The sequence below is a fragment of the Pezoporus wallicus genome, unplaced genomic scaffold (assembly GCF_028554395.1).
Source record: "Pezoporus wallicus isolate ANWC-B61680 ecotype Strahan unplaced genomic scaffold, APGP_CSIRO_Pwel_v1 contig_3952, whole genome shotgun sequence".
NCBI lineage: Eukaryota > Metazoa > Chordata > Aves > Psittaciformes > Psittacidae > Pezoporus > Pezoporus wallicus.
The window spans coordinates 13,027,887-13,054,730 of NW_026635034.1; the positions used below are offsets into that span (position 1 = coordinate 13,027,887).

General features: G+C 42.4%; 1 protein-coding gene across 1 annotated transcript; it reads right to left on the reverse strand.

Moving 5' to 3' along the window:
* Positions 1-1,984: 1,984 nt before the first annotated feature.
* On the reverse strand, positions 1,985-26,318 carry ANXA2 (annexin A2). Its single transcript, XM_057399246.1, has 13 exons — positions 26,190-26,318; positions 21,361-21,420; positions 18,519-18,618; positions 13,842-13,936; positions 11,015-11,128; positions 8,849-8,939; positions 7,514-7,593; positions 7,152-7,211; positions 6,408-6,501; positions 5,096-5,191; positions 4,045-4,103; positions 3,261-3,383; positions 1,985-2,368 (listed from the first exon to the last, which is right to left on the reverse strand). The coding sequence occupies exons 2-13, from the start codon at positions 21,406-21,408 to the stop codon at positions 2,309-2,311; spliced, it is 1,020 nt and encodes a 339-aa protein (XP_057255229.1). The 5' UTR covers positions 21,409-21,420; positions 26,190-26,318; the 3' UTR covers positions 1,985-2,308.
* Between the last annotated feature and the right edge of the window lie 526 nt (positions 26,319-26,844).

Consider the following 26,844-nt stretch of genomic DNA (forward strand, 5'->3'; position numbering starts at 1 on the left):
TTGCATCATCAGCAACTCAAAGTCTGATTTCATATATTTTTAATCATGTGTTCAACTTGCCAGGCAAGGAATTATTACTAAAACCCTGCAACGCTGCCAGCCACCATTCCTCAGGGTATTCCTGAAAAAGTTCTGGAAACTTGATTTTTGCAATACATCTGTATGGACAGTCTATGGACCTTGCATTTTAGCAAGCCTGCAACCAAACAGGATCAACACCAGAGCTTGCAAATTTGTTCCTATGTGGAATATCAGTAAGCCAGTAGTTAAGAAATAATTACCATCACTACCAAACAATTTTAGTTACATCCCAGAAAGCTTCTCGATTTCACAGGAGGCTGATGTGCCTTCTAGTCTACAGTCAGCGAAAATGGTGCTGGCCTTTGAAATCATGCCGGTTTATTTAACACTGCCTTTCTCCCAAAGAAAGACTGCCTGCAATTCTGAACACCCTGTAGCACTGAGGCAGAGCATGCTAGCCATCAAATTCTAGTTGTTCATTCCACTGACTGGAAAAATGCCTGCCGTTTGATTTCTTTTATAGGGCCACATTTGAGCAAGCAACATTTATAGAGATGACTTACCTAATTAGATTCAAAGAGTGATTTGCTACCTCAGCAATAGTTTTTAAATGTAAAGATCTAGATAGAGAGGCATTTTGTAAACAGGTGTCAATGACACTGCTCCATCAGGCATTAAATTGGAGCTGCTCCTGAAAAATAGTTTCATTTGCGCATTTAAGTTACCAATATTTTATCAACTGCAGTGGCTTTACACCACCAAATACTCTTTGTGGTGTACAGCCAATGGTATTTCAACATGATCTCTCACCCTTTCAACTGCACGAAACAGGCTGCTGCGTGCTCCTCATGTCCTTTCTGAACAGTTGATTAAAAAAGTCTCACAATTACCTCTGAGGAGCAGATCAGCCTTTGAAACAAGGCGACAAACCAGGCAATTCCTGAGGGAAAACAGCTGACACTTGCAGTTCTGTATTTCCAAAGAGGCAAAAACTGGGAAAGGAGGCAATTATTCAGTCTTATGATAATTATTTAACGTTTATATTACAGTTGTATCCAAAGCCTCTGTGCTCGGTAGCGTGTGGAACGCACAAGAACCTGAGGAGAGTCCTGCACCAAGATGGCTGCTCTCCTCAGCCCTCACACCTGAGGCACCAAACCCAACACCCGCAGCTCGGGAGAAAGCTTTGCTCTTTGCGCCTTTTTGCTCACATTTGACTGTGACTTTCGTACAGGAGTAGGAGATAACGTTACAGAAAGACAACAAATGCGCATTCTACGGGGTGAGCTCACCTCACGGCCGCCACAACTAAAGACTGCAATACCTGACGCCGCCCGGGGGAACAGGAGCCCCGAGAGCCCGGCATGGCTGCAGGAGCACGGGGAGGGACGGCACCCGCTCAGCGGCGACTCGTAGCGCTGTGCACGGCCACAAGGCACCTCAGTGCGGGCTGACTGGAGCGGCCGCAGCCGCCCAGCGCCTTCCGGAGGGCACGGCCGCCGCCCGCCACAGGCAGCGAGTCCAGCCCTGGCCCCGCACCGACCCTCAGCTGCGAGGCGGCGGCAAAGCCTTCTTGAGCGCAGCAACGCCCCTCGCTGCCACCTCCTCACTTCCCGGCCCGGTCTGACACAGCCAGGCTGCAGGCCCCAGCGCCGCGGCTTGCGAAGGAAGCACTTCGGTTTCAGACGGGCTGCTTCAAGTGTCTGGGAGGGATTCAAAACTCTTCTCCCCTCGCACACAGACAGAGAAAGGTGGGCTCAGGTTTTAGTGAGAAAAAAAAAAATGAATCAAGAGAATGGTCTTGCTTCTGCTCTGAATCATTAAATGGGGGAAGGGCTTTGAGGCTTCACCCACAAGTAGTGAACACTGGGAGGAAAAAAAACAACACATAAAATGAACGGTGAAGGCGAAATACACATCAATTCACACGGTTTTCAAATTAAATGTGTGAAAGACACCTGTATTATTAAAGTCAAACTCCAGTTTTATTTATGTTTTATTAGAAACATCGCACAGAGCGGCAGAGTCTTTCACAAGCGCTTGTAACCTCGTTTATCTGTGGAAGGTTAGCTTGGCTGCACGCTGTTAGGACCCTTGGCAGAGCCAAGCAGAGCACTGCGGCTGGGGGAAGCGCTCATAGCACCGGCAAGCATACTACAGCAGGGGTTGGTGCAGATACAAACGCAAGTCACAGTTAGCTAGGCAAGTCATTGTCTTTACGATTACAGTAAAATGAAGATCAAAAAAAAGGCATGTCTCTGGAACTGGGAATCTTCCATCACAGTTTTCAGTCCTCTCCACCACACAGGTTCAGCAGTGCCCTCTGATAATCTCCTTTTGTGTCTTGCTGTAAAGCAGCGGAAGAAAGAGTACAAAATACAGATGAGGAAATGGTCACAAAGTATGAAAGTATATGCATTGTATTCCAAGCCTGTGGGACAGACCAGTTTTGCAGTGGAAGCTGTATCAGGCTGGAGGAGACTATCTAGATTGAGTTTGATTTATGTGTGAATTAAAATTGTTCATCATTCTTGCAATCCAAATGCAAGGCCAAGAAGGGAGAGAAATTTTGGTATGAAAAAAGTAACACAACACAGGAAAGCTGAAGGACTTGAGTCTGCTCCTTCTCACTCACAATTACAAAAATCATACATCAAGTTCACGATTCTGAAAATCTGTTTATAATCTAAAATTGACATCTTCAGGAAACGATTCTGGCTTATGATTTTGACTCAATTTGTGAAGTTGAATATACAAGGATTCATGTGAGGGTGGGGAAAGGACTAGTTTTTAAAGAGATGGACAAAATCTTTACCTATGCCCCAAGTTAATAAAACTTAGCTCTTATAGCTCCTGCCCTATTACAGAAATGAACAAAAATCACTCCAGCTAAAAAGCCTACTCCTTGGGCATTGAAATGAAAGAAAGGGAGCAGCAATTTGGATGCTCTATTTTCATTCAGCAATCACAGAGCAATTCTGGTTTTGATTTTCTTTGGGTCTGAAGGTAGGACAGGTGAACAGAATTTTCCTTCCTCACACGTAGGCACAAAGCCTATCCTGTCTGGTGGCTGGACAGGAGTTGTACCAGCTGTAGACTGGATAGCATGGATAACAACTTAATGCTCTCACTACAGCCTCTACAACACCTCCCATGAATTCTAACGGTACAATGAATCCAGTGAGGACTGCTGCAAAGGTCCATACAACTGATATAAAACAAAAGCTGAAAAAACTTACCTGGATGAAATAATAGAGAGATTTTCCGTATTTCCTCTTGAATTCACTCTTAATTTTCAGCATGTCAACCTCACAGCGGGAGACCATAATCCTGATCAGAACCTTGTCACGGGTTCCCTTGCCCTACAAGCAGACAATCATTTAGAGATGTAATAGCTGAAATGCACGAAAGGCCACTGTACGTAGGGGTAAGACAACTACAGACAACTGAGTTGTAGCATAAAAGATGCAATGACTTAAATTTTCTAAGGTCACCATTCTGAAACAGGAATTGAAGCATGAGCATACCTTTCTCATTAGCAGTGTTTGACCAACTTCCAGTCACAAATCTAGTTACTTAAGACTGTAAGCAGCAGTTCTGGTTCACCAGGACATCCTCCTGGTATTGCCCAATGCCCGCCACCAGGCATTTTCTCTTTCCACCCTTTTCTTGAGAAAATGTTTTGAGGCAAATATAGAGTCTTATTTGGGCACTTCAGTAAACAGCTTTCTCAGCTATCAGTTCTTGGTTACCTGCAAAAGATGTGTACCTTTGCTAATTACAATCAAATGATCTAATATAGGGCATTATTATGAGATCCCTTCCTATACTTCCCTATACCATGTGCATATGAATAGATAGTCTAAGCTTGTAACTGTTAATGCTTTTGAACAAATCCAACTCATTGTTAATTTATTCACATGCCAGTCAGATCATATGAATAGAAGTGCCCAAGGAATCAAAATTCAATGAAACAATGTAAGAAAAATAAGATTAGTAGAAAGAAAGAACAGTCCTCCCTACCTTCATGGAATCATACAGTCTGTCTGCAAAGTACAGCTGCTTGTTCTGAATGCACTGGACTGAAGAGGGAGATAAGAATAGTTAAATATCCTGCCCATACACAGAGTAGCAGAATCTTGGAGCCATTTTGAAAGACATAAGTACTCAAAATAAGTTTTTCAGCAAAAGCTTCTCCAGCAGGGAACGTAAAGATATTGTTTTTACCTGAGCTGTTACTTATAAGTTGTTTGGCCAAGCTTGTCATAGAGCCACAAATGCTTACAATCTGAGAAAGTATTTCTCTTCATGACTAGTATCATTTCAGAATGCTTAGCTCTCCTCCACACACACAATTCATTCTTCCATTTCTATAAGCCACCTCTTTTCTGAAAACACTCCCTGTATGCTAATCCATAAGAAGGCTGAGCTCTGTTTATTCTCCATTTGCATTACAGAGCTCTCAGTTCACCCTTAGTCTGAACTGGAATTTTCCTCTTAAACTGGTGACATCCTAGTCATCATCTCATGCCACAGTACCAGCCTTATACTCTGCCTCCCCATTTCAAACAATTCAGTGTCAAATCAGTCAATAAAATAATAGCCTCTAGCATTCTTCACCACCCATCTTCTCTCTCTCTCTCTCTCTCTCTCTCACACACACACACACACACACACACACACACACACACACACACACAATTCTCTCTCCAGCCTCTGTCTGTATTGAATACTTGATGCGCCAGCCACAGTTTCAACCTTTTAATTTGTTTGGGGAAACATTACACGTCCGTATCAGACAAAAATGGAACTAACAACAGATCAGAAGACACAGGTATTTGTATTTTCATCTGGAAAGCTAGATTTGTATTTTGCAGAGTGCAAAAATACACTACTTCTGAATACCTGTAATGTCCTAAAATATACTAGTGGATCCAATAATGTCAGCATGTCCAGTTTATTTCTCATCCAACAACACGGAGGAAGCTGGGCCCTATCCTTATCACAATACACACACTGCAAAAGCACTGAAAAGATCCTATCTAAAGCTAGTCTTTACGTCAGGGTAACTCACCAAGATTAAGGAAGGCATTCTCCAAGTCTCCCTTAACCTCCTTCTTGATGCTCTCCAACATATCATATGGGCTGTAGCTCTTGTACCTCTCAAACACTATGACAAGAAAGAAAACAGGTGAAATCAACACCAGACAAAGAACTGGTATAAGTAACCACCCAAATCAAAACCAGAGACAGCATTGTAGAGACGTGATTAAAAACTATCTGTCCAAGTCCTTCTGAGACCTTTATCTGAAGTACAGCCTCAAGTTTGGCAGCTGACAGTTAAGTTCCCGTGCTATAGCCTGTTTTCCTTGAACACCTCCATAATATGGTACAACACCATCTTAATCCTGTACTAGTATTTTTGAAACAGCAAAATGTTGTTGTTTCAAAACAACATTTAGGCCCTGAATAGTCTTCAAATGGCTTTTCCATGGGCTTCTTTGTCCTGGTTTCAGCAGTAGCAGTCATTTTTCTCCTTCTTGGTAGCTGGTGCAGTGCAGTGTTTTGACTTTTGGCTTGGGAACAGAGCTGATAACAATGATGTTTTGGTTTGGCCAAGGACTTTGTGAGCCTCATGCTCTGCCAGGGAGGAGGGGAAGCCAGGAGGAAGCAGAGACAGGACACCTGACCCAAGCTAGCCGAAGAGGTATTCCATACCACAGCACGTCATGCCCAGGATGCAACCGAGAGTTAGCTGGAAGGACTGGGAGACTGCAGGGTTGGAGGAGGTATCGGTTGGTGCTTGGGCGGGCGGGGGGGGGGGGGGGGGAGTGAGTTATTGGTTGGCTGGTGGTGAGGTGTTGTATTCTCTTCCCTTGTTATTTCCCTTATCATTATTATCATTGGTGGTAGCAGTGGTGATTTGTGTTATACCTTAGTTACTAAACTTCTTATCTCAAGCCGGGGGAGTTGCATAACCACGACATTCTTATACAGCAATATCAGAGCTGCTTTTGAGAGTCTTCACTGACAGATTTAAAAACACGATACAGTGAAGCTACCCTAGGCCACAGGAAAAAGCTAAAGGACTTCCCAAGGTCTCCTGAAACCATGTTTTCTAGATCTGTCACATTTTTGTTCTCAGTGTTCATGACATATAATTGAGCATTGTTACACCTGTGTAAATAAGAGCTCTACACAAACTGCGACATTAACACTTCCACAGAAATGTGTTTTGAAAAAAAATTAACAGCTTGGACATGAATTAAGGCTTATGAGATCTACTGTGTTTTAGGTGTGCTCCTCACACTCATTTCAACCTTATCTAGGACAAAATATAACTTTCTTTTATAGAGAAAAAAAATAATCTCTCCCTTGAACAGTACCTTTCTGCAGGTGGGGGACACTTCTTTCAGTCATAATGTTGATCCACTTGGGCACATCAGTTCCCTTTCTCTTCACACCAGCATCATAGAGCTCCTGTGGTTAGAATGAAAAGCAAATTATGGATATCAGGAGTTCCACAACAAGCCACTGCAAATTTATACAATTCCCTATTGGAAACAAGCACTATTAGAACTGTTTCAGTGGGAGAAACACAAAAGGACATACGGTTGAGTAGATCACCAGGATAAGATCAATGGATTTGATCTGAAACTAAGACTAATGACTTTGCATTTACCTCTGTCTACGGAGCTTTACTCTGTATTTAGATCTGTTTACCTCAGCAGTACTGCTCTTGACAGATACAGATGTAATAAAAAACATCTGCAGCCACTACGTTCAATGATACGTCTCTCAATCTTACACAATTACTTGGTTGCAATCTGTCCTCACAGTGTATACGTTTCTTTTGTTAAGGCTCTCTCTCAACATGCTCAATATGCCTATACAGCAAGTGTCTGTATAGGTACTAGCAAGTCAGTAGCCTGTGAAAACTGGTAACTGAAGGTGTCAGGGTTGCAAGTGGCTGATATCTTGATAGCATACAAACATTACTGTGCAAGACAATCTGAAAAACACACAACTACTTTTATAAATGCTTCTCACTCCCACACTGTTTTTACTTTCAGTGTCCTCAAAAGCTACATATTAACTTTAGAAATTGAATGGTCATTACCAGCACTTACCCTAGCATCCTGGTCAATCAGTTCATAATCAATGACAGAGTTATCTTCACACCTCTTGCCCTTCAGACAAGGATAGCAGTATTTAGAAGAGGTTTAATAGGCAGTAAGCAGTTTGCTATGTACACATTCTTTTCTGTTTGATTTTTTGAATCTGAATTTGCTAAATGAGTAACAGTATGCTCCATCCCATTATGCTGCTGCTATGAATGCCACAATACTTTGTCCTTCAACGTCTGAATATTTTTTCCCCAAAAAACAGTGAATACACAAGGAAATCGGAAAGTTAATCAAATCCAATTGTTCTGCTGGCAGCCATCAGTCGGCTACCATTAGGAAAAGTGGAAAAATATGAAGAGACCTACCTTAGCCAGGGCAACCATTAGCTTGCGGAAGTCACCAGATGTGTCTGATATAATGTCCTTTTCCAGTTCTGTCTTGTACACTAGAAAGTAAACAAACAAAATGAAAACAAATGGTGTCCTACAAACACTTCTTTACTGTATTTTATGCACATAAACAGCTACAATCTAAGTCACATGTGGAAGACAATGCAAAGGCATGCCTGCATAGCACAAAACCAACACTGCTGAAAGTTCCCATGCCATTGAAGTCATTGAAGGATAACAGGAAAGCCTGAGACTATTAAGAAGAAGGGGATATTATTTTAAGCCCAATATCCTGTTAGATCATTCTTAGAGACCAGTCAACATTTGCTTGTTTGCTAAATAAATGTCAAACTCCTGAATTTATGACTGGACAACTGCAATTACAAGTTTTATGCAAAAGACAAAAGCTGTTACAACAAACCAAAGGAATGCTGTGTGAGACTCTGGTCTGGTGTCTAAACATTTTAATTGCTTTCCAAGTGATCATACTCTGTATTGCTACAAAATCACATTTTCTTTTTCAACAGCAACCTTATTTATAGCAGCAACATTCTCTTTGCTGCTACATATTTTTTTCTAATACCAGCCATTAAGATTGCATTGGCTTGGCTTGTCCTTTTTGACTCAGCCAGCACCTCCATAACTGCTTGACAATTATGAAGCATTAGCAAGCAGCGATCTTCTACATTTCCATCTATTTCTGGTGAAGCTCAGCTCTGAAGCCCAGGGAAATAAACAGGCAGTGGACATCTGCACTACTGAATGGTGGTAAACTCAACCAGAATGACCAATACAAAAATATAAGGAATATTAAATGAAAAATCATATATCTACTTGTAACCAATTAAGAATTATAGCCTCAATCAGATAACATGCTTTAGAAAAGTTGAAAAACAGAATATATGCTTTTATGAAGTTTTATTTCATGCCTTTTCTGGCAGGTCTACCAAATAAACTTACAAGCATGCTTCAGTATAGGTTTCAAATTCAAGTTCTTATTACGTTATTCAGCCTAGAATCCATAAATCTAAATCCATTAATTCTGTCGCTATGCACAAAATGCATGTAGCTTGCAAAAAACTCCTTTAGACACAACTTGTTAGCAGTAAACGTTTGCTATCAAGCAACAAGATAAAACTAAATAAAACACACAGATATCCAGGACCTCAGTAGAAAATTGTCTCTTATGTCCAACTGCCAGAGAACCAGAGATGTTGTGTGATTCTAATAATCACATTCACATCGAGAGAAACTTATCCGAGTAACTTAGTGAGATAACATAGACCACTGAACCTTTCAAAGTAAACTTACTTTCCCTGTACACTCTGATAATTTCACTAAGTTCCTGATTTGTTCTTGAGCAGATGATTTCGATGAGTGTGTCTTCATCAGTTCCCAGGCCCTGCAACACATACATGATTCAGTTAAGTGCTAGAAATGAATAGGAGTACTTGAATGGTTAAAAGTATTTTACAGACATCTCTTTTCTCCGAGCCTAACAGTTTCACAACCACTCAGGGATATTTTTTGCTAACTGCACACGAGAAACCCCAGATGGAACATTTGTAGCTGCCAAATACTTTGAAAATACTTTGAAATCCTGTAGGTATTCTCTCTGGGCAATGTGCATTTGTTGTGTCTGTAACACTCAGTGTCTTCCCCACCAGAGTAACTGGCTGAGATCTACTTAGCACAGCCCAAGTGTGATTTCTTCCTGTGCTCTCAGTGGAAAGAAAACAAATCCTATTCCAGCGATGACATCATCATTAGCCATGGCCTTGTCTCCAAATCAGCAAAGATTTAAGCATGTTCTGTATTTCTAGCTAATAAATATCCCCTCTTGAATTGTCCCTATTTTCCACGTATTGCACAATGCAAAAACACAGATGAAACAGCATTACGACTAGCTATATTAAGAAATAAAAATACATTCAGTATGATACTCAGATTTTATGTTTTCTTGAACAAATGGAACAATTTGAGAAGTATTTCAAAGCCACTTTTGTGATCAATGTCAATGAAGAATCAGTACTTTGAACTAAGCTGCATTACTACTGTTTGAAAAGCAATACAGGTGTTACAAAATGAATGTACAAATATTGGCGTGGTTTGCTTGGGACTCCAAAAGGAGTCTGCTGAATAACATCTTGGGAAAACTTCCAATGCTGCAGTCCTTCACATGCAGAAAATGGAGACAATTATGTGAAAAAACATCATCTTGGAAAGTATCTGGAATCTTTTTAAAGATTTTCCAAATACTAAAGTATTTCATAAGAAACATAATTAACTCCTCAATATCAACCTTCCTTTATCTAACTCTGATTCCCATGTCATAGCTTATGTTGCTGTATGTATCAAGTATCTATGGTCATCCCAAATAAAACGCGTCAGATGTAAGACATTAAAACAACAAAAAATCCCCAAACCAAGAGACAGCAAATGACAGCTATCCTCTACTTAAACCACAAGAGGGCAGCATCTGATTACTCAAAGAAGATATTTGGCCCAGAATTGAAGAGTTACCAGCTCCATACTGGGCTAAATTTTTGGATTTGGGGATTTAAGTTTTGTTGGGGTGTTGTTTTTTGTTTTGCTTTCTTTTGGGGGGTGGATTTCATTGCTTGCTTGTTTTTTTTCTTAGTCTGGAGAAATCAATTCATTGTTTTTTTGTGGTGGTCTGGATTTCAGGCATATTTTAATAGTTGGGTTTTAATTATTAAAAACAAAACAAAACAAACCCCAAAACTAAACTAAAAAAAAAAACAAAACCAAAACTGATCAAGAACATTCAGAATTTAACTGATGACTGTCAATCCAAATACCCAAACTTTAGTTTGCCAAGACAGGCAAATGCCCTGGCACGTGCACCTCTCAAAGCTGTCTTTCGGTGGCCTGCAGAGTAGACATTTCTAAACTCAACACAATCTCTTTCACACTTGCCTGTGGTTGTAGGAGACTGAAGACAGCGAGTCACTGCTGTGCTGTTTCTCTAAAATCTGCTTTTGATGCCTATCCTCCTTCTCCTCCTGTTCTACACAGAGGCAGGTCTAGTACAGGATGTTCTTTCAAGATCAGTGATATGACCCAGTAAATGGAAACTAGTGTTTAAGCTTAAAAATGTTAGCAGAGGATTTAATGGCTCCAGCTAACAGCTGCTCTCCTAATGACCTTTTTGTGCTCTGAACCTGTATTTACGGTTTTTAAGAGCAGTCAGCAAAGCAGCAACCAGCCAGAACAGTCTTGTCAGTTATTCCTGACCTGATGAATTTTGGTTTTTTCCTTAGGGAGAGGAAATTCACAGTTTAAAAATCACACAGCTTCAGAATTTGTCTCATTTTGGATGCCTTGTAGCTGGATACTTAAGCTATAGCACTTATAAAAAGCTTAAATAATGGATATGTTAGAAAACTGGTCTTGGCTATGAAGTCCCTACTCATTCTCGAATTAACACATACTTAAATTTCGAAGCTCATTTACCTTCATGGAAGCTTTCAATTCAGAGGCATCATACTGAGCTGGTGTCTTCAGCAAGCCCAAGATCACTGCCTCCAAATGACCTGACAGAGCAGACTTGAGCGCTGCAGAAAGTTCCTGTAAAAAAGGGAGGGATGGTGGAAGAAAAACTTTAAAGCTCACTTCTGATCTCCAGAGAATTCAGCCTGCAGTGCTTGAAGTCTCCAAGCCTGCAACACTGTTTCTTACCCAACTGACAAGGAAAAAGAACATAAAGAGCTTTTCTTTTGTGAAAGCCTAAGAAAGAAATTAGGGCAAAGGAATTTTTTCTCATCCTTTGTAAAAAAGACAAAATCCACTGGTGGCTGACAAAGTACTGGGAAGCATGGTGCAGACACAGCAGAACAGCTCCACTCCAGTCCTGAAGCACTGACACTTTGTTGGAGCTAACAACCACAAGACTGATCCCATCCGATTCCCTGTGGTCAGTGTTCCTCCACCACACTCCCATAGTTTTCCCAGTAGCACTGTATCATTTGTGTTTTTCCGATTATCCCAGCCCTTTACTAGCTGAGACATCGGAAAACTGACCACACAGTTATTCCACTGTATAGGCCCAGTTCCCAAGCAGCTGAAGAGAAAATACTGCCCATAAGCACAGAAAAATTATCCCCGTCTTCAAGGAAGCTACCAGAAGAGCGTAGTCAAAGTCTCTACTGGTAATTGCCAGTCAATCCTAGAGAGTGAAATGAGCAGGTATGTTCACTTCACAGGATGCCTGCAGATTTGTAGCAAATGAAGTCAGAGGCATGCCCTCTTTTATGGGTTTCAGATGCAACTTCAATACAGCTAATTATCAGCTTCGTTGTGGTGTAGTTACAAAGCTGAAACCCCTGGGATCAAGTCTGGGGTTCACAGCCATGAATTTATTCCCTAAACTGAATTTAAATCTATAGAAGGGAATTGCTACATTTCAATGTGTGAACTTGATGGGCAGGTGAAAAGGAGGTACAGAAACTGACCTCAGAGAAGTTGGTACCAGGGTGGCAAGGAGCCAAGGCACTTAGTTCCCTTTCCAGTCATCTATTTTAATCCAGAACACTAATTAACATATGCTAATACTGTGTGCACCTACTGTATGGATTGATCAGGATAATAAATGGGGGTTTGGGGCATCTAGTTGTTTTAGTCTAAGAAACATTTTAATACAATAACTCAGCTTTGGAGACATCATTTATTTGTGTGAAAACAGGTTCTTCAGTCACCAGCTGAAACACCAAAGACCCTATGCCTCTAATAAATTTCAGGACAATGCCATGAGTTCCAAATAGCTGAGAGAAGTTCTTGCAGCCCCAGTATTCACTGGTAGCTCCATTAAGGCTAGTGATGGGGAACAACTGCATAGATAAAATCCCCTTCCTCAAGATGGTTTCCATTAGACACAGCTCAGCTCAAAGCAATGAACACAGAGGTAGATCTGTGACTTTTAAGAACTGTAATGATCCACTATGAAATCCTGCAAGGCACAAACCGAGCAGCCCTGTACAATACAGCACATCACCAAAGAAACCTGCACAACCTGCTGCCAAAGAAAACCATGCAGTTATACCTACATGTCTTCTCATATCTCACTTCCTCCTGTCCTGCTGTTCACTTGTTTTTCACTAGGTGGTTTCCACTGCAAATTCCATTGTTTCTACAGACTGTTTTATTCTTTGGCACTTGATAAACTATAAATTCAGTTTGCTCTTGGGTTGCAGCAAGGAAAAAGGTGAGACAGAAACAGATGATGAAAAGCTGCAGATTTTGTTGACTGTGCATTTGTGTGGTCATGCAAAACCTTTAGCAAAGCTTTAAGTGATACATGTCACTACCAGGGAACACTCCTGTGCACAACATACCCAGTGATCGCAGGCTGTGACCACCGGGTGCAGACGTGTGCACACATGCATGTGTCCAACCTGTGCATGCTTCTGCATGTGCCTCTATCAGCAGCGCATAAAAGTTGGTGACATTCCCAAATTTAACTCTAGATTTACATTTGGGTTCAGATGAGCACTCTGGGCTGCTATTGGAGGACTATCATTTGGGGTCTGGAAAACCTGAAACAGATACATTCATCACAATCCTAACTCTACATGAATTTCCTCTTTTTCATGGGCACAAAACTTCAATTATAGTAAGTTTCTCAATGCTTCAGAAGTCAAGAGAACAGCTCTTGCCTTCCAGATAGCAAGAGACTCATTCAGAACTCTACATGTTTTACAGATTTCTCTCCATCTCTCTCAGTACCCAAGGTATTTATGACAGGAGAGTACCTATCGATGCTTCAACTCACTTTGTTCCACATCTGCAGTTTGTAGTACAGCTAACTGCAATTTTTCCTTATTTAAGCTAGCTCTGTGAATAGAAACAGAATACTTCCTTATGCTGAGTTGTCTTAACAGCAACAAAGCAGTCAAACAGGAAATTCTATCCCCTAAGTCATCCCCCTTTCAAGTTTTCCTTCAAACTGAGGCATTTCATATCAATGGCTTTTTGCTGCTGTTACATATTTCACTAGGGAATCCTGTGGCTGGCTATGTCACCCATCCTGACTTCTGGTGGTGGTATTTCAGTCAGACTTCAGTCCCAGTTGTGCACACTCAATAAATCTGGAAGTCCAACCAGTCCTAAACTGTGGCAGCATGGACAAAGTAAACGATCCCTTAATTTCAGCAAAAAGAAATATACCAAATAATACTCATCTCCAGTTTGCACCTAGTTAACGGTGAAACATGCAGGCCCTGAAAAAAACCTAGCTGCCACAAGATGAATATGGAACACTTGGTATTTCTTCATATTTTGTTACCTTTTTGGTTCTCCTCTGATAGGCAAAAGCAATATCCTGCCTTTGCTCATTGCTGCGGTTTGTCAGGATGTTGATGATGGTGACCTCATCCACACCTACAAAGACATATGACAGAGTTAGAGAAGATGTCACTTTACCCTGCTCTTTATAGTAGTATGTTCTCTGAAACCCTCTTCATGTTTTTTTCACAAAGCAATATTGCACTTGATAGCCTCATGCCCTTAGCTCATGCTGAAGCAGACCTAAATCACTGCTCTGCATTCACATTCTTCTGGCCTGCAGAAGTCAAAAGGCCCCATATGTCTTAGTTACAAATTTGGGGTTGAAAACAGGCTGACTGCACATTTTGGCCATAACCTACTCCTGCACATTTTAAAGTGTTTCCATTTTATAAAAGAAAATGAATTCCCCAGGCCAGAAACAGACACACACACACACACACACACACACACACACACACACACCCTGGGCCTTTCAGCCACTGCAGAGCCACAGCATAAGCCAGTGTCTTGAGCTTTTTAAGAAATTCTGAATTTAAACCATTCTTGGTATTCAAAAAAGACAAATTACATTTTCAAGTTTTACCACAATTGTGAAAAGATAGAAGACCGCAAATGACTGTGTCCAAGTTTCTTATTCATATGCTTTGTGTGTACTTGCACTTCACACTTGGGAATCACCCTGCATGGACAGGATGCTGACTCACATCTGCTGAGCTGGGGTGGAGCAGGAGAGCAGCTTATACAGTCTTTGCTGTTCACTAAAATCTCTGGAAGTTTCAGGGCAGCAAAACAGAAGTTCATTTCTAAATTGATTCTGGCTGGACAGATTTTATCAGTGCCTTTCTATCAATGGGCAAAGAGAAATTCGATGTTGTGGCTCTCCTTTTTTTTTTTTTTTTATTTTTATTTTTAAATACAGGAAAATTCTAAAAGAGTCAACCTGCTGCTCTGGTAAGATCACAGTTCTATGGCTCAGTCAGCAAAAGAAGAGGAAATGAACATGGCCAAAGCGATCAATTAGAGTTGCCACTTGTTTTGGTTTAAAGACACTGTACTTGAATCTCCATGGGCCTAAACAACAGCACCAGCACTGTTCTGAACAAAGCATCCGATATGGACAGTCACTTTGCTTTCAAGGTGGGAGCAGAGCTAACATACTTTCATTTTGCAAGAGCTGGCATGCATTTATTCAGCTGATTTATTAGAAGTCTCTTCTCTTACACTTCGTCTTCAAAGACAAAATACCAAAAGCTATTTCTGTCCTAACAGCATCTAGGTACTCCAGACATCAATAATCTACATGTGTGTATGGAAAAAATGGAATTGTAGCTCACCTCAAATTATTAGTGGGAGATGTATGCAATTAGCCCTTGTGAGACCTCAATGCCATTGTGCATCTGGTGCCAACACAGTCCTAGGACTATCTGACTGAGCTCATGATCTGCAGTGTCTTATTTTCCTTGGATAAGCCCCAGATCCCAGTGGAGTCAAAGGGAAAAAATTAGACAAAAATGGTTTCAGCTGTGTTTTGCTCAGTGAGATTCCACCAAACCCAACCCATGTTGCAATGAGATATTTCTTTACTGATACTATTAATACTCTGAATATGTGGCTGATGCAGTTTGGGGGGTTTCAGGCACTATCCTCTGCTAGCAGCATGCCACCAGATTTCCTCTGAACTTTCACTTCATAACATTAAAAACTCTGTTAAAAGGTACAGGTATCATGTTGGATACACTACATAAACAATAAAATCAATCTTTACACCTTGTCACTGTTTTACCAATTTCTGGGTATAATCAATTTATTATAGACATATTTCTAAGCAATTTCTTACAACAAACCTGTGTTTGAACTCTGCCAGTCATGGAGTAAAATAGTACACCATGAGACCTCAATAAAAGGCTGCAGTTTAAGTTGCAAGTAACAAACTATTCATAACCTAGTCTGACAACAGAATTATTTAACAAATTATTTGAGCCACACAAAGTCTCAATGCTAGGGAATAACTCTGAGACAGAAAAGAGACACTTCAGCAGTCTTCTTTCCTACAAAGAATTAAAAGGAAACCTAACACATGCTCTGTTAGTACTCTTCTAGTTAATTTCTTCTATTTAGGCTGCTATACTTGAGCTAATCTATACACAGGGCACAATGAAGCATTATACAGAAATAAAGCAGCCTCTTATCCTATACAGCAGAAAGCCAACATTTACAAAGGACACACTAAGGCACTAGATGAAGTCACCACGGAACCACTAAATAGCATAAAAATGAAACAGGCATAGCAATGACATTTATTACAAAAGGAACAAACCAGAACTGCAATGAGTTACCTGCATTAGGCAGACTCTAGTTTGAACTACTGCTAACTACAAACTTGTTTTGTACCATCTAGAGCCACTTTTGCACATGTGTGTGAACAGCCTGGCTAGACTGTTGGATATACATATATACCCCCTGCATTTAACTCAACTCCACACAAAGCCCAACTGGCTGGGCAATGTATTTGTGCAGTATAGTTTCTGCAAACAGATCTAAGTCCCAGTAAACACATCACAGTATTTCCCACAGATCCCACAGTATATAACAGATGTCTGACCTCTGAGGAATCAATCTGCAGAATGTGAATGAATATTAGACTATTTAGATATTACATAGAGCAGAAGAGTCAGACACTATACTCCAGATCTTTGCCTCGAAACAAATACGCAGCTGTTGTTTAGCCAGTAAAAAGTTTCACCCATTTCATATGCCATCACCAAAACAGAGATTCAGGACTCTGCCTCAGGGAGTCTGCATTACCAAGAAACAACTGGAGAATTCATTAGATGCTAACTTTTCAAAACCCACATGTACTTTAGAGAGTTCATATTTTAATAGATTTTCTGTATTACCAGATCAAAATATCCTGTAACGAAGCATTTGAATTCCAAGGAAACAGCACCTGGAAGAAGGATTCTAACACTGATTCTTTATTTCCCCCAGGAATACTTCCTTTGAGAAGGTCTTTATGGTATGGACTCAGTATTAAAACCATAAAGAGATTCTCCCTTCTAAAACCACCTTTCCAAAAAAGCTCCCATAGAACGAGCTAATAGAGAGAAGCTCAATCCCACAGACAGGCAGGTCCATTAAAAGGTTTCCCTATTATTTGTTCGGAGAGTTGGGAATCATCTAACAAAATGTTTCCATGTCTCTTAAAATCAAACTCAGCAAACTCTTGTCTTTGCTGGAAGAAAGGAAAAACCCAACATGACCTTGGCTTTCCTGACTGGAAAAGCAATTCTACTGCCTATGATACTGCAACTTCCTTTTGCATTAATTAACTTGAGTGTTCAAATGTGTAAGTTTGTACCTGCCCTGAAAGTCTGAAGGTCTATTTGACACATTTGGATTTGTCCTGTAATCAGAGCTGTAAAAGATTATTAAGCCTAGACAAAACTCGACATACATACAAAGCATCTTCTGCCAAACACGATGACATTTACTTCTCTCTTGCAAGAGGATTTTTGACAATAAAAGCAAATCATATGATGATTCAAAATCAGAACTGAACCTATGGTGATGAGCAGACAAGGGATTTCTCCAGTTAAATTAAGAAATCTTGTGAAAGGAAGAGTTCGGGAGGGGCAACGTTTCACATTTCATAGCAAGTCAAACATGTGCTTTGTTGGCACCGATGGAAGACTGCATTTCTTCCTTATGAGAAACCATTTGGCTGTTAAATTTCTCCCTCTCCTGACATGTAGGCAAAAGACTTGGCAGTTCCAGCTACACCCAGCCTTGCTTCTCTGGCCTGAAGGAAGTCTGGGAAGCACGGCACACCTTTCGTTTGTTCCAGAGCAGGACTAGGACAGAGGATCACTGCCCTGGGAATACCACCAAGGAATTACTCCAGAGTTGTAGTTCATACTTCAGGTACTCCTAATTGTTTCAGTATTCCAGGTTTTAATGTGCAGCTGCATCTCTGCCCTGCTCCCCTATGGCTTCCTACCAGTCAGTGGAAGTGATGGATCCTGGCACTGATATAAAGGGATGGAAGCCTACCTGAGAGCCTGGTTCAGAGAAGCAGAGGGCTCTCACATTGCCCTGCTTCTGAAATACTGCAAAATCATTTCAGAAACTAGATACCATTGTTTCTAGGTCTTTCTCAGACCCAAATTAATACAAGATACGTAAGTATTTAGTTCAAAAACTGGGAGAAAAATGTTCAAACCACCCCTATGCAGCTGTCTGGAGAGCTGAAAGGAAGAAAAAATGCCAAATCCAATAATCCAGTAGAAATCCATTATTCAGAACTTGGTCCCAAATCTGCCACAGAAGCTGACACTTCATTCTCAGTGTCAGAGAAGTAGCAGAATTTGAAGTACTGATGGATCAAGAGAAGAAAGCAGACATTTTCATCAGTGATAAGCTCAACAACTCCTGGCTATAAACTTCAAAAGTATGCTTAAAGCATGTGTTTACAGAGCTCAAAATCTAACTCAGTCAAGATTTCATCTGTGAGGTCTGAAAGATCCAACACCTCCTAAAATAGGTATCCTCCAGTAAGGATATTGAAATGTTGCTCGGGAGACATTGCACCTTTTTCTTTTCTAATTTAATTTTCCCCCTCCCCGAGCCAGTATTCTACCTTACAAGCAGAATCAAAGCCACAGCCTACATTCCTCACCTTTGGTCTTGATGGCTGTTTCCAAGGCTGCAGCATCCCGGTCAGCATCAAAATTTGAGTGGGCCTTAACTGTGGCATAGGCACTTGGTGGGAGAGAATGCTGGAAGAAGAAGAACCACCTCAAAGTTAAATCATGTAACCCTCTCCTCACTGCAGGTAATGAAACATGTGCCTCTTGGTTAACTGCTATTTAGACACATATTTAAGTTCAAGAACTACCACTGGGTTACATCAAAATGGAATTCTTCCAGGATCCACTGAACTCTGTTCTGCTGATGTGTATTGTTCTGAAATACACTCACAGCCATGCTTACAACAAAGAAAATATACATCTATTTTATGTATATAACCCTAACACATTCCAAGTTTATTCACTAAACCTCAAGCTTCTAAGAGTTTTCTGGCTGGATCTAAAGGAAATGGACTACAGTAAGCTAACTGAAAGACTGTTTAAGTGTTTCAGATTTGAAGCCAACACTTTACTTTGGATTATAGGGTAGAATTTAAATATAGTAGAGGGAGATGGAAAATTAGCAATGAGTAAGTCAGAATTTACTGGAGACCTAACCTCTGGCAGGAAGGCATAGTGACCAACACTGAAATTGCCAGAGCTGTTTCATAAGTGCACTAACAGTTAAGCTTTCCTGTTAGAGATCCCTGGAAACTTTTGTTTCAGTCCTTAACTCCAACACAAAGTCAGGTTCATGAAAGACCTAAGCTATCTTAATATCCCTGGAGGATCTTTTTCCATGCAAACTGCTACAAAGAGGAAAAATTTTAACTAAAAAAATTCCATATTTTTTTAACTACGTTTGACTCTATGCTACTGAGGTCTCACTGTCCCGAACAGATTCCTCCAACAGCAACCACTGTCTCCTCTTGAGACAGTGTGTGTTATGCTGTGGAGAGGAGAAGTCAAAAAAGCACCAATAAACTGAATCATTCCTTCTTTTGCCTCTTACCATGGGCTCAATCTAGAAAAATGGTCCCAGTTTGGCCCTCAGCCATACCACAAAACACAGCCTTTCCTGTTAGCAGATCAAATTGCTAGCAGCAACAGGAACTGGAGATGTGCAGTGTCACCTAGGAGAAATCTGTGTGCCTGGAAGACTACTAAACTGAAGCCCATTAGTAGACACAATCATGTGGCACATTATCTAATTAACTAGCACTCTCAATTAGCTGAAGCAAGTCACCTGGTGAGCTAAGCAGAGTTGGGTACCTCTCCTCCCACCCATCCAAAGCTCCATGTATTTTCCGAGTCATCTGGACAGAGTGTTTTACTGTGAGATGATCCTGCACTCTTGATAAAACACACAGCATATTTGCAATTTGAGAGCCAGCTTTTCCTCTGTCCTGTGGCAGAGGAAACGCACAGTACTGGTACCATGTTTTCAGACGAGAGTTTTTCCAACTGATTTTCCAGTTTCATCTTGAAACAAATCAATCACGACATCATTGATGCACAACACAAGAATTCCTTATTGCACAAGACGGGGCTTAGGTTCAGCTGCAACCATTCTGTAAATGTGTGGTTGAAGTACTGCGTTTAACAACACTGAACCTGCTGAATCATTGCTTGGGGGAACTGAGCATATCCTTTATGCAGCATAGCTACTATGTGATTCTGGCTTCCACCTTAGGATCTACAGAACAAACCAGCCCCCTGATATTTCTTACACTGTATGGCAGGATTTCTGATGACAATGCAGCAGTATTCCAATTTGACTTGTGCAACTACTCAGAAGCACCATGGAAGAAAAATTTCTGCCCTTGAGAACAGATACCTCAAATAATATTCCAGTAATTCTCCATTGAAACAAACATGGCCAAGAAATCTGACGGGCTGACTGCTTTTGCAGTACAAAATCAGCTTTGCTACTTACCTACAGTGCATTAGCCACTTCTTTGCAAGAGCTCTTGCACAAACATCATATGGCATAATTTGTTTCGCAACAAGTTCAAAAATAGGAAAAAAGTTTGCTCGTACTGACCTCAGATCTGGAGTTCCTGGCTATAGAATTTAAAAGTACGGCAGGTTTATAAGCAACATGATGAAATAACGCGTGGATAGGATTCACTTCCTCTTCAATGACAATCACAGGATAACAAATTCATGATACGATATCCTGACACTACACTGGGAATCCCACCACCTAATGTTGCAACAGAAGAAACCAGTGTAGCTTTCTGGTATTTCAATAAAAATATGAAGCAAGTTCTGATGCGGTGGAAAACACACCATCAAAACCAAGAATCTTCACACTTTTCAAAACAAAAATTGAGACAAGTAGTTTGAGAAAATAAGTTTTTTCAAGAAGCAGTTTAGTTTTGGTGGCAACTGTAAGACACCAAACATTTTCATTCTATTAAGTACTGTTCTCCATTCCCCCATTTTCATGGGGAGGGGAGACAGGGCGGACAAGGGATGAAAACTCAAAAGATGTCAGCAAACCCAAACACATTTCCATCTCATCATCCTTAACTCACTTATTCCTTTGGAAGAAGGAGAGACCATCGATTTGAACTAGCCATTCAGTCTGTCCTGTGATTTCTCTCATACAGCCCAGCACAGGAACACTGCTCATGCTGCTGGCCAGTTTGAAGACCTGTAATTTGCTAGTCACCTCAAATAATTGTCCTATGGTTTATGGCTGCTTTGTGGCTGAAAACTGATCACTGCTGACTAGGTTCTGGGTTAATGCCAGTTTATGCAGAAGAGGTGTGTGGAATCTTGTAAATTGTATGGCTCAGTACATCTGTTGGTAGAGAGTCTTGCAAAAGAAACAAGATGTGCCGGTTAGGTAAACCAAACTCTTCTTGCTTAGATAGTAATACTTACATCTCCTTCAAGGCTGAGCTTGCTTAAAATTTCATGGACAGTAGACATCTTGAAAGAATGCTGGAGAAAAAAGAAATAAAACAAATAGACTTGTAAATGTATTTATAACTCCATCAACGTGTTACACAGTCCTGAAAGGCTGCAGCACTGAAAGTGACACTCTCCAACGAACCTGCTAATCCCAAGCAAGGAAGCAGATTTAAGAGTTTCCAAGCCACGCCACCAGTAATAAATTCAACAGTGAGAGGTCTTAATTCCATTGTACAATAAAAAGTTACCTTTAAGCCTTAAAAATGCATTTCTTCTGCATTTTAAATACTTAAACTTAGGAAGTGGAGAATCTCTACCTTAGAAACAAAATCAACCAAGCTTAAAACTCACCACCAGGAAAACTGCAGAAACATTATATCCTGGTCAACCTCAAAGCCAAAATGCAGCAAAAAGTAGTAGCATTTAAATCAGATGCTTGATTCTTCAAGTACTCATAGAATACAATGGAACTGTTTATATTAATGCAGACACTGTATAAAGTCATAATGCTGTTTAATCCTGGACACAGGCAACAAATGCCTCTAATAGCATATGGTTTTGTAGTGGCTCCCCATTAGTTAAGGATCACAAGACAAGCTACAAACACCAGTTAGTAAGAAGGCTGTCAGATACTAGGTAACAAGGACTCTCTTAAAATGATAGCTCCAAAAGTAAGAGCCACTGAGCCAAGATAATCAACATCACCCATTATCAATAATCCAGGCTGGACAGGGCTTTGAGCAACCTGGTCTAGTGGAAGGTGTCCCTACCTATGGCAGGGGGTTGGAACTGGACCTTTAGGTCCTTTCCAATCCAAACCATTCTGTGATTATTGATCCATTGCTAGAACCTGCATAACAACATCTTGCTAACATATAGAATGAAAAATAGGGAAAACCCCAACCCTGAGACAGACTATACGCACTGCAGAAATGAACACTGATGGAATATGCTTATGTTACAAGGCACTGCCTTTTTTCATCTCTGGTTTCTGGCCAGGGAAGTTTGGCAGAGCTGTGTTACTCCTTTATTGGAAGGCTCTCTTAACTAAGTAGGATTTTTTTCCAAATGTTGTAAGCCAGAGGCAATATTTAAGAGGCCTGATACATTCCCAAAACTCTACTCTCAAATTCCTCTACTGAAAGGGCAGACATTGACACTTACATTCCCTTCTAGTCACTCATGTTCGTACCTGGAGCAAGTATTATTTTGCCTGTTGGAAGTTAACCCTTGTTTCTCAGGAACTCCATAATCAAGCTGTGGAGAGCATTATCCAAAAATGAAGTGTTGGCTTGATGAGAGGTAGGAAAGAAAAGACAGCAACACCTCAAGGCCACTGACATTGCACCGATTGCAACTGAGCCTGGAACCAAAACTGCACTGGTTTCACTGCTGTCACTGTTTCCCCAAGTCCAGCTCCCACACTCTGCGAGCCAACCCCCAGCAACTGCGCAGCCAGGCCTGGGCATGGCCTTGCAACTGGTTGTCACGATTCTTCTTTTATTCTCCATCAGTCTCTGTTCTGCTGGTGCTGGGCCTCTCCCAGGCAAGCAGTACAAGCCACTGAGGCACATTTCCCAGGCAAACCAAACTCCTCTCCACCCCATGATTAGTCTGAAACCAACAGCTCAGAGAGCCAGCACAAAATTTGAAGCAGTTTCTTAATCATGGGGATCTGGTTAAAACTATAGAACAAGTGTTTATTTTTTGTTTTCGCTCCCATAAACGTACTGTACCTGTAGACAGAAAGCAGAGAAATCCTTACTTTTAGCAGGTATAGCAAGTGTTATGAGAATAACATGCAGAAACACAATTAGATGGCTTTTGTAGTCTAACTGCTGTAATCACACCTTTCCTCACTTAGGATACAGAAAGAAAACCTTTCATCTTCTGAAGCAACCTGGGCATATGTAACAGAAGTAACTTTACTTCAAGGGAAAAGTAAGATCCCAGGGAATCAGAAAAATAAGAATGAAATTAATTCATGCATCAATTTATTTGAGATTAATTTTTTGAGCAAAAATCCAGCCCAGCCCTTTAAAGACTGGCTACAGAATTGTAACAGGCTGCCATCTGCTACTGGCACTATTAACCATGCTGGTTAGAAGGGGATGATGTATTACTGAGTCATGAAATCCTTAATGTTTACTCTTAATAAAATGAAGTACTTAACAATGAAACCTTTGTACTCTGACAGCATTACAACCAGTACAAAGATGAGCAACTCAAGTCCTGTAGTCTTGCTTGTCGGAAAGATCTGAAAAACACCAGTGAAAACTGAAGCAAAGCAACTGCAGCATAATCTTTCACAAAACAACCATGGATCAGCTTTTTGCAACACTCCTGCTTCTAAATCAATTAAAACCAACACTGGATCAGGCTTGGTGGAACAAAAAACTTGAACAGAGTCCATGAACAGAACTATCACACCCTCACTTGAGCTGGAACTGGGAGGTTCATATCATCAGCACACAACAAGGCTTATAGCAACCAACCAGCCATCAGCAGCAAGCTGGCAAAAGTAAAATAATGAGAGGTTTTGCAAGAAGCTTTGCAGAGAAAGATCTTTCCTGGGAGAACAAATCCATCTCTTGTCACACCCTGCTTTGTAAGGCATTCATGTCTGAGAACAGACTCTCGCTGTTCTCTGAGGGACTGATTTTATCTGATGTAGTTTTGACAAGTTCTGGGAAGGTCTGAACATGCAAACAGGAAATACTTGCACTAACTTGTTCTTCCATAAACTGGAAAAGGAATCAATCTCTACCTTCCAGGTGTAAACTAATACTTCAATACCCTAAGGCAAGTTTCTACAAGCAGTTTTCCTCCTAAATCCACATGACGTAAACCATAATGCTGCTCTACTAAAAGAAACAGCATCTGTTTTGAACTTGACCCCCACAGTAATTAATTACCGATTTGTAAACCTGTTGTTACACTGGGCCTAGTCTATATTCAGTACCTTATATCCATAACTGTTTGGTGACAAAAGCGTGTGTTTAAAACCAGTCCCATATCTCAGCTCCCAGAGGCAGCTCCCACACATTAAAGCAGAAAACACCCATGTGAGCCATCCAAAAAGTGTCAGGTATGCACAAGCAATAACAGTGCTCAATAAGCAGAGTTAGCATTTTAAGCAGCACTTATTATATGTTCATAGACAGAGATTGAACAATGGGTGTTCCCAGACATCTGAGCCAAGGAAACGGCATCCCCGGAATGAGAGAATGGAAACTCTTTCACTTGGAGGCTGTTTATGTCAGGTCTCCAAAAACTAGGGCATGGTCCAACAGAGGAAAGGAGGGAGAGTGAGGAAGATGTGCAGTATCTGCTGTACATGGAATAATGACTCAAAATCATGCACTTACATACAGTGCTAACCAACTGCACATACCATATCTCCCCAGATCACCTGGGACAAGGTTCAGCAGAACACTGAAAGCCACCATTTGGAGAAAACATCAATTCTAAAGGAAAGGATTTCAACCCCCTTTGTACCACAAAGACACTTTAACTGTTCTCTTCCAGACTCTGCTAATAGCCTGGGATGTTCCGTTCCAGGAAGATGTTACACACATACAAAATGAAGGACTTTTATTTCTCCTTATTCAAGTTATTCTCACTTCTGGGACTTTACAGGACAACCACTTTATCAAGGCAAACTATTTGATACATGAGCTAACGGAAACTATACTCACAACGGCTACTTATGACAAGTAGCTCCACCAACAGAAGGCAAGCACATCTACGGATGGATCACTCAAGGCACAGAGGTTCCAAAAGATCCCTTCACTCTTGACCTGTATGTTGGATTCTGCGCATCTCTGAATGGATATGGTGTTTGAATGCGAACATAAGAACAACTAGCATCAATCAGAATTAAAGCTGACATCTGTAAGAACACCACCCACTTCTGCATGACTATCTGAAATCATTTTACTTTTCTTCCAGCTGAAGTACACGGCCACATTCCTTTGCCCTGTCTCCCCTTGCTCAAGGAGGGGGAAGTGGTGTCCAGGCTGACTCACAAGGCAGCGGCAAGATCTCAGCAATCCTGCTCACAGACGCGGCAGGGTGGGATCAGCCGCGCCCTGCCAAGCCCGGCTCTGAGAGCGAGGAACCGCACAGGGCTCCCTGACACGCCGCGGGTGCGATCGAAGGCCAGACTCGGGATCACTGCCTACCCGGAACATCTGCCTGCCCAAGGGCTTCTCTTGTGCCCGTGCCAGCGGCTGGACCATTGCCAGCGGCCGCACCCGGGGAGGAGGGCAGGGGCCGTAGTCCCAGCCCGAGCCCGACACACGGGGCCCGCAGCCGGGCGAACCCTGCTTTCACCGCCCGGCGCGGAACAGCCGCGTCGCTTCGAGGCTCCGGGCTGAAAAGTGAACGTACGCCACCATCGCTAACTCAGCTGAGCCTCCGTGCGCCTCCGCCCGAGGAGAAGAGTATGTGGGGCAGTTTGACCGACTTTGGGAGCGGTTCCTCTTCCCCTGAGCGCTGCCGCCACACCCAGAGGTGCTGCGGGCGCATGAAACTTCCCGAGGGCAGCCCCGCCCTTAGAGGCCCCCGTTCCGACGTGAAGCCGAGCACAGAGCAGTAACTAACGGGCGCGCAGCGCCGGAGGACGAGAAGGAAGAGAAGAAGAGCGCGGGTCGCGGGAGGGCAGCGGCCGCACCCAGCCACCGCCCCGCGCCCGCTCCGCTCCCGCCGCCCGCCCGCAGCCCCGGCCCGGCCCCGCGGGGCTGCTGCTGCCTCCCCCCGCTCCGCTCCGTTCCGCGCTGCGGGGACGTCGGGCTCACCTGGCCGGGGTGAGCAGCGCGGCTCTAGCGACGGCTCCGGCGGCGGCTGCGGCCCGCAGCGGCCCGGGCGGGGTTTTAAAGGGCCGGGCGGGTCCTGCCCGCCCCGGCGCCCCTCCGCCAGCCCCGCGTCTCGGCGCTGACTCACCGGGCCGCGCCCGCCTCCCGCAGCAGGGACGGGGTGGGCGAGGGCCGGGCAGGAACAGCCGCGTCAGCTGCACCGTGCCCTGCAGCGCCCCGGTCCCGACAGCCCCGGGGGGGCACCAGTAGCAGGGCCCTGGGGTGCGGGGATCGGATCTGCCGTCACTCCCCAGCCCCTGCACAGCCGCCCGGACCCCACTGAGCTGGGCATTCGCTGCCACCCGTCAGAACGGCACCCTCTCGCCCCTAGGCTCTGGCGCAGCGAGCCGAGTTCCCTGCGGCTATGGCTAAGACCGCTTCGCACCGACAGTACTTAACAGTCAGGGCTCAGAGCGCAGTATGCGTCTGAGCTGTAAGAAATCATTCAGTCTTTTCTGAGTGACCAGCAGAAAAGGACCTGGGGGTGCTGACTGATGGCTGCTGAATATAAACCCAGCTTGTGCCCAGGTAGCCAAGAAGGCCAACAGCATCCTAGCCTGTATCAGTAATAGCGTGGCCCGCAGGACTGGGGCAATGA

Excerpts from the sequence above, each read along its gene's own strand:
- ANXA2 (XM_057399246.1), bottom strand. The coding sequence starts at position 21,408 with ATGTCTACTGTCCATGAAATTTTAAGCAAGCTCAGCCTTGAAGGAGAT. Across the intron at positions 11,129-13,841 it reads ATCAGAGGAGAACCAAAAAG|GAACTTTCTGCAGCGCTCAA; the intron begins GTAACAAAATAT and ends CCTTTTTTACAG. Across the intron at positions 8,940-11,014 it reads AATTGAAAGCTTCCATGAAG|GGCCTGGGAACTGATGAAGA; the intron begins GTAAATGAGCTT and ends TATGTGTTGCAG.